The 8,662-nt window shown below is 38.0% G+C and overlaps 1 protein-coding gene across 1 annotated transcript; it reads left to right on the top strand.

Moving 5' to 3' along the window:
* The first annotated feature begins 1,243 nt into the window (after positions 1-1,243).
* Positions 1,244-3,295, top strand: LOC130857098 (SEC14 domain and spectrin repeat-containing protein 1-like). Its single transcript, XM_057742422.1, has one exon. The coding sequence runs from the start codon at positions 1,271-1,273 to the stop codon at positions 3,293-3,295; it is 2,025 nt and encodes a 674-aa protein (XP_057598405.1). The 5' UTR covers positions 1,244-1,270.
* The last annotated feature ends 5,367 nt before the right edge of the window (positions 3,296-8,662 follow it).

Here is an 8,662-nt window from a genome sequence, read left to right on the forward strand (position 1 = left end):
GTCAGAGATATACATGGTATGAAATTCAGAAAAGAAGAAAGAAAAAGAAGGAGGAAAAGGAGGAGAGAGAGGAGGAAAAAATGAAATAAAAAAGTTCTAGTGAATAAAATTGTCTACCTAGTACTTTAGTCTTTCAATTCCATGTACATTTCTTCCTTTTTCAAACCATATGTTCCAAAAATTGTTATTTAATGCATGCAGTTAGTATTCATCTGGCCATACTAGCATTTCTTGAACATTAATTGGTGGCTCCAGAGCACAGTTCAAGGAGTGATTAGTGAGAAATAAGGAGGAATGGGTGGCAGTGGCATTAAACTCAGGGAAGGCCTATATATAAATATGTTTAAATATTGAAGAAGGTGCTGTGTACACTGAATCAACAGTGACTATTTTAAGATGTATGGCTGGGTCAAGGCACATTCAATGCTCTGGTTTCCCCCAAGGAATGCTGTGGCAGGGAAATTCATCCTCCCCAAATGGATAAAAGATATGTTCCTTGATTACTCAGAACAAACATGGCAATACTTTTCTGGATCTAAGACATAGAAATGCAAAAACAAAATGGATAATTTGGCTCAGTGAGACACATACTTCCAGTTTGCAAAACTTTCCCAGAAATTGTTAGAGAGTATTGACAGCTTCCTGGGGCATAAAACACTATAGTTGTGTAAAAAATTGTGAAAAATGTATGCCCCAAACCTTGAAATACATAACCTAATATCAAATGAAGAGCACTTCACATTAGCTGCTTGAGAAGGAAATGAGAGGCCTTATCTCCTGTATACAGCACTTTCTGTATAGTTACAAGTAAGTGGTTTGAGTACAAATATAGTTTCAAAACTTGAGCTATTCATATTGAATCAAATCAACACCCATAATCTCACCAACTATATTAAATTAGAACTCATTAACAACATTAAATATAAGTGATCTCAAATATCCCATATGCAATTAGGCAAGTCATTACATAAAATACTTCATAAAAAAAGTGTATAACTGTGAAAAGCTTTCAAATGAAAACCCAATACAGATGTTACAGTTTTCCTCTTTAATATCTCTATCATATTTTATTTTATCTTTTCCATGAATAAGAAGGTATGTCATAGCTGAGAAGAAAGGAAAAGCTAACAAAAGAAGTCTACTCCGCCTCTGCCCCCACCTCTCTAGCGTCCCGGCGTCCTCCCCACCGCCCCAGAGCCGCCAGCTGCCAGCACCAGCGCCAGCGCCATCCAGAAAGGAAAATTTACTGGAGGAAGTTTACTGGAGTGAAATGGAGGCCTCAGTAATATTACCCATTCTGAAGAAAAAACTAGCCTTCCTTTCAGGAGGAAAGGACAGACGAAGTGGCCTCATTCTCACAATTCCATTATGCCTGGAACAGACAAATATGGATGAGCTGAGTGTCACCTTAGACTACCTACTCAGCATTCCAAGTGAAAAGTGTAAGGCTAGAGGATTTACCGTGATTGTGGATGGCAGAAAATCCCAGTGGAATGTGGTGAAAACAGTAGTCTTAATGCTACAGAATGTTGTTCCAGCTGAAGTGTCCCTTGTTTGTGTAGTAAAACCAGATGAATTCTGGGATAAGAAAGTAACACATTTTTGTTTTTGGAAAGAAAAGGATAGACTTGGCTTTGAGGTTATTTTAGTGTCAGCCAATAAATTGACTCATCATATAGGACCATGCCAGTTAACAGAAGATTTTGGTGGGAGTCTCACCTATGATCACATGGACTGGTTAAATAAGAGGCTGGTTTTTGAGAAGTTTACAAAGGAATCTACATCATTATTAGATGAACTTGCTCTGATTAACAATGTAAGTGATAAAGGAAATCAAGAGAAAGAAAGGTCTGTGGATTTAAACTTTCTTCCATCAGTTGATCCTGAAACTGTTCTTCAGACAGGGCATGAATTGTTATCCGAATTACCGCAGCGTCGATTTAATGGCTCAGATGGAGGGGTCTCATGGTCTCCTATGGATGATGAACTGCTTGCACAGCCACAGGTTATGAAATTATTAGATTTACTGCGAGAGCAATATACCTGCTACCAGGAAGTTTGTAGGCAACGTAGTAAGCGTACACAGTTAGAAGAGATTCAACAGAAGGTGATGCAGGTTGTGAACTGGCTTGAAGGGCCTGGATCAGTACAGCTGAGAGCCCAGTGGGGGACTGGAGACTCCATTCGGGCTTCCCAAGCCCTACAGCGGAAGCACAAAGAGATTGAGAGCCAGCACAGTGAATGGTTTGCAGTTTATGTGGAACTTAATCAGCAAATTGCAGCACTCTTAAATGCTGGGGATGAGGAAGATCTTGTGGAACTGAAGTCGCTGCAGCAACAACTTAGTGATGTTTGTTATCGACAGGCCAGTCAGCTGGAATTTAGGCAGAATCTCCTACAGGCAGCTCTTGAATTTCATGGTGTTGCCCAAGATTTGTCTCAGCAGTTGGATGGCTTGTTAGGGATGTTGTGCGTAGATGTAGCACCAGCTGATGGAGCATCGATTCAGCAAACTTTAAAACTGCTTGAAGAGAAGCTGAAAAGTGTTGATGTAGGATTGCAAGGTTTGTGTGAAAAAGGTCAAGGTCTTCTGGATCAGATCTCCAATCAGGCATCCTGGGCCTATGGAAAGGATGTAACCATTGAAAATAAAGAAAATGTGGACCACATACAAGGAGTGATGGAAGATATGCAGCTTAGGAAACAAAGATGTGAAGACTTGGTGGATGTGCGAAGATTAAAGATGCTTCAGATGGTGCAGTTGTTTAAATGTGAAGAAGATGCTGCCCAGGCAGTAGAATGGCTAAGTGAACTTCTGGATGCTCTTCTTAAGACACACATCAGACTGGGTGATGATGCTCAGGAAACGAAAGTTCTACTGGAGAAGCATAGAAAATTTGTTGATGTTGCACAGAGCACTTATGACCATGGAAGACAGTTGCTGCAGGCCACAGTTGTGCTGTGCCAGTCTTTGCGCTGCACCTCTCAGTCGTCTGGGGATACTCTTCCTCGACTGAACAGAGTATGGAAACAGTTTACAATAGCATCTGAAGAGAGGGTACATAGGCTGGCAATGGCTATTGCGTTTCACTCCAATGCTGTAAAGATTTTGCAAGACTGTCCAGAAGAGCCTGAAGCTATTAATGATGAGGAGCAATTTGATGAAATTGAGGCAGTTGGGAAATCACTTTTAGATAGACTAACTGTTCCTGTAGTTTATCCCGATGGAACTGAACAATATTTGGGAATCCAAGTGACATGGCTTCTACTGCAGAACACATCAAAGACAGGATGAAACTAGTTAGTCTCAGAAGGCAGCAACTGAGACATCCTGAAATGATGACTACAGAGAGCTAATAGCTGCCTTCTTCCCACAGATCTGCAGTTCATAATCCTGCATGTCGTCAGCATACTACAGCATTAGCTACAATACGTTAAGATGCATTTCACAGCCAGGATAAGCCTCATTTCTTTCCATTACACATTTCTCTCCACATGTTAACATCTTGTAACTACCAAGGCAGAATTATTTAACATGCTTTGAGACCATAGACTCCCAAGTATTTTAAAAGAAGGAACTGTAAACATTGCACTGAAAACTTGCTTTAAAGCTTTACCTGACCTGTCAGTTTGTAGATAAACAAATAATAATAAGCTTTGAATGGTGCTAATAAGAGTTTAGGAATTCTCTCTATAAAAAATTGTTGCCCTTCCTCCCCAGGTGATGTAGTAAATTTAGACAATAGTTGAACTGTTATTAGTAGACAGTGGTGTCCTTAAAATTTTACTTTGTAATTCTCCTTCAAAATTGATTATTTTTATTGTGTCAGTATGAAGAAAACCTTCAGATTTTTGGTATATCATATTCATTAAAAGACATTTTCCTATTTGTATTGATAATGTATTAAAAGTTGTTTGTGCTTAATAAAAGGCTTCTTTTAAACATCTTTAAAAAAAGTCTAATATATTTACTTAGTTGATTATACAAAAATAGAGCTATAACTCAGTAAAATTGTAGGGTCCCTGCCTTTTAAGAAAAAAGAATTTTATTTTGATTTATAGTTTTTTCACTACTTATGACCAAGTAAATTATTATAAAGCATTTGTCATGGCATGCCACCATAATTGCTTCAGTGAGCTAGAGCATGCAAGGATGTCAGAGCTCACCTGACAACACAGGACCAGAGGAGAATGGATGGAAGAAAAGAAGATGAATTAGAGGGGGAGGCAAGATAAAGTCACTGAAGGGAAGGAAGAAGAGGAGATTATATGATGGAATAACTAAACCAGAGTAGTCATTCGGTGGATGGAATGAAGTAAGAAAAGAAGAATAAAAAACTGATGGAAGGGAAGGAAATAGGTGATACTTTATTTAAATCTTAATGTGGAAAGAATGCTTTACTATAGCAATTTCTCCTCATTCTTCTATCTCTTCTAAGGCAAAGACTTTCCTCCAACCATCCTACATATGCAAATTATTTCCCTCTGTATCACTTGTGTCAATGCCCTCCGTGTGTGTGTGTGTGTGTGTGTGTGTGTGTGTGTGTTATTTAACAGTCTCTGTGTTTTTCCACTTCTGGTCCAAGTACCTTAGTGTTTTGAAATGAATCTGCTTAATTTTCAAAGTCTGTGTTACCATAATTGTATTGAAAAACATGCTTCAGCTCCTTTCTCTAGAAGTCTTAAGCTAGTGGTAGACCTTAATGCCCTCAGAAGAATCCTCTTTGTCTGTAAATGATTAAGTCAAGGCTAGTATTCAATTAGTTGCATGGAGCAGAATTGTCTTGCAAAGGCAATAAGCAGTGAAAAGCAGGTACATAGTTCAAAGCTTAGAATCCACCAGAAAAGAAAGTATCATTCAAAAAGGAAGACCGTTTCATCTGTCTAATAAATCAAGAAGGCATAAAATATCTGTTATTTGTTTTGTAAGCAGAGGTCAAAAGCCCACTATTTTTCAAGGGAAAACATATCATCCTTTCATTTCAATTAACCTTATACAGCAGTCAATAAATATTTTTGAAAAATATTTCTGGCAGCTGTAAGGGCGGAAATTGTTTTAAAGGAAGTTTTTTATTAAGATAAATGGAGACCCGTGTTGACTTTAGTGTTCAATCAAATTTTCAAGTCAAGAATCCGAAAGATGAGGTTCTTGAGAAAGTGCCGCAAACGCTGACTTGAAGACCCCTGCTCACCTCCTTTAAGACATCACACAGATGTCTAGAGAAAACACATTCCTGTGTTTTCCTTCTTTACTGCTCACACAGAACACCTCACTTCTGACACTTCTGGTCACCAAAAGCGTGGGGAGTTTTCCCCTACATCAAGTAATTCTCTGTGACACCAGCTGGGTGTCCTATAGTTCAATTTAGTTCTGACACTATCTACCTGGAGTTAGCATCCGATCTCACAAATTAAGACCTCGGTGTTACACGACTGCCCCCCGCCCCGACCTCAGACACTGATAAGTCCCAGATTTTCACCTGTACTTCAGATCAACAGACTATAAATTGGGGGTCCCTCAACCCCCTCCTTGGGTTCAATAATTTGCTAGAATGGCTCACAGAACTCAGAGAAACACATTTACCAGTTACTATAAAGGACATAATAAAGGATATAAATGAAGAGATATATAGGGCAATGGATGTGGGAAGGAGCTTCTATACCCTCTCTGTGAACCCTTTCATGTGTACACCAACCCAGAAGCTTTCTAAACTCTTCACTTTGGGGAATTTTGTGGAGGTTTCATCATGAGGCATAATTAGTCGTTAACTCAGTCTCCAGGCTCTAGCCCATCGTTGGAGGATGGGGTGATGGGGTAGACATTTCCAAGGTTCTAATCATGGCTTGGTCTTTCTGGGGACTGACCCCCATCCTGAAACTATCCAGGAGTCCACCAACAATTACCTCAGTAGAACAAAAGACACTCCTGTCACTCAGGAAACTCCGAGGGATTAGGAGTTGAGGGTAAAAGAACCAAATATTGGAATAAAAAATACTCTTGGTGTTATGATCATTTAGGAAATTACGATGATTTTAAGAGATCTGTGCCAGGAACTGGAGGCAGAGGGCAATGTGTGTGTGTGTGTGTGTGTGTGTGTGTATACACAATTATTTCAAACCAAGAAAATGTCCAGAAGTATTTCAAAGAGCAAAACTAGTCTCCTAAGGCAATGACAAAGGTCTATGTTTTTTCCTTTTCTGATAATAAAGATAAAATTATTATATATTACTCATAGCATTCTGCAAATACTGTATGTCTAGACTTTAACTTATCCCAAGGCAGAACTGTGATTCTAAATCTAACAATTTAGAAAACTGACACAATATTAATTTTGGATATAATCTAATAGAATATCTAATTATCATAATATTCATACAGGGAAAGTTTTCTGGAACAAGATGTTATGATGCCAATGTTATCATTAGTTAAGCATATTTCAAACTTTCCTAGGAAAAGTAAAAAGTAAAAATAAACTGAAGAGCTTGGTACATAAACAGGAAAGAAATAAGAATCTAGAGAAATTTATGTAACATATTTTTAAATAGCACCATGAAAAACAGAATTAGTATCATCACTTAAGTTATTGAGTTAAAATCTTACTCAAAAATAAAACTTCTAAAACTTTTGAAGAAAACATATGAATATATTTTACACAAGTGAATGTGCTTATTCCAATCTTCAGTGTTTCAGCATCGTCTGTGATTAACCCTTATTTATAGAATATTTAAGTTCTATACAACTTTATAATTAATATTCCACAATTTTATAATCAAGATACTCATCATTATAGAAGAACCATTCAACTTGAATGAGTTTTGATGATTGTAATAAATCCAGAAAAGAGAATGGAACCTAGAATAATTAAATCAGTCTGCATTAATAAGTAACCATTATGTATCCACCTTCTAAACATGGTTTAGTAATAGAGATTGAAGATGTAAAACATATTATTGGAATTACAATGTAGAAATATCTTTAAGGATAAAAACTAGAATTAACACAGGTCCTTACACAAATATAGGCTGTTTCATAATAAAAGATTTATTATCATTACTAGAGATAGAAGAGACAAAAGAGAAGAAATTCATTAAAAATAAAATCTTAAATTGAAAAGGTTCAGTAGAGACTGCAGGTGGAAGATAGATGGGAAATGTTGAAATCCAGACTGCTGGTCTGCCTAAAACCAATTTGAGTCAGCTCTAGATACTCAACTTTTTTGGTACATTACATGAGTTTTTGAATGCTAGAAAATTTGTCCCTTAAAAATCTACAAGTTCCCCATAATGCCTATGGCTTACTGTGAGTTTATCCTCATGTATTCCAAATACATCCTTTTCTCCGATGATTCCAGCTCTGAGAGAGAGAGAGACAGAGACAGAGACAGAGAATGAAAGAAGGAATAAAGAAAAAGAAGGAGGGAGGAAAGGAAGGAGAAGTGGCTTCCCTGCATCTGCTGAGACATGTAGCATCTTGATACCCAGAGCTTGAGTGATTTTTGATGTCCAAGTTGCTGACTAGGTTGGGGGAGTGGAGGCAGGGGTCAGGGTTTTGTGATGACATATCAGCCAGGCAGAATCAAGTACATACTTATAGCAAATGTATCTCTCACTGCAGCTAGAAATAGTGCTGGCAAAAGGGAACAGTTCAGACAGGGTTCACAAGACTCTTCTTCAAGTGTGACAAGGACTACCCTGAAAATACATAGGATCATTTTCATTAACAGTGATGTAAAACATGATGCATAAAAAGGAATGAAATTGAGCTATATGTAATGAGATGGATAGACCTAGAGTCTGTCATACAGAGCCAAGTAAGCCAGAAAGAGAAAAACAAATACTGTATGCTAACTCATATATATAGAATCTAAAAAAAAAATGGTACTGATGAACCCTGTGACACGGCAAGGATAAGGATGCAGATGCAGAGAATGGACTGGAGGACACGGGGTTGGGGGGCTGGGGGCAAAGGGGGAGCTGGGATGAAGTGAGAGAGTAGTATAGACATATATACACTACCAACTGTAAAATAGATAGCTAGTGGGAAGTTGCTGTATAACAAAGGGAGATCAACTCGATGATGGGTGATGCCTTAAAGGGCCAGGACAGGGAGTGTGGAAGGGAGTCACGGGAGGGAGGGGATATGGGGATATATGTATAAATACAGCTGATTCACTTTGGTGTACCTCAAAAGCTGGTACAAGAGTGTAAAGCAATTATATTCCAATAAAGAGCTTAAAAGAAAACAAACAAGCAAACATGATGCATAACAGAGCAAGTATGCAATTAGACTAAAAGGTGACAACCTGAGTTCAGCTCAAGCTTCCATGGAATTAACAATAGACAACACAACAGATATTTCCTGGAATTTTTAAGGCATCAATCTAACATGAAGTGCTATATCATGCATCCATTTATTCATCCTATTATGCATTTAATAAAGACTTATAGCATGGGTGGACCTAGAGTCTGTCATACAGAGTGAAGTAATCAGAAAGAGAAAAACAAATATCGTATAGTAATGCATATATGCAGAATATAGAAAAATGGTACAGACCAACCAGTTTGCAAGGTGGAAATAGAGACACAGATGTAGAGAACAAACATATGGACACCAAGTGGGGAAAGCAGAGAGTGGGGGAAAGCGGGGTTGGGGTGGGATGAA

The sequence above is a fragment of the Hippopotamus amphibius genome, chromosome 7, assembly GCF_030028045.1.
Source record: "Hippopotamus amphibius kiboko isolate mHipAmp2 chromosome 7, mHipAmp2.hap2, whole genome shotgun sequence".
NCBI lineage: Eukaryota > Metazoa > Chordata > Mammalia > Artiodactyla > Hippopotamidae > Hippopotamus > Hippopotamus amphibius.

Coding starts and splice junctions, on each gene's coding strand:
- LOC130857098 (XM_057742422.1), top strand. CDS start 1,271: ATGGAGGCCTCAGTAATATTACCCATTCTGAAGAAAAAACTAGCCTTC.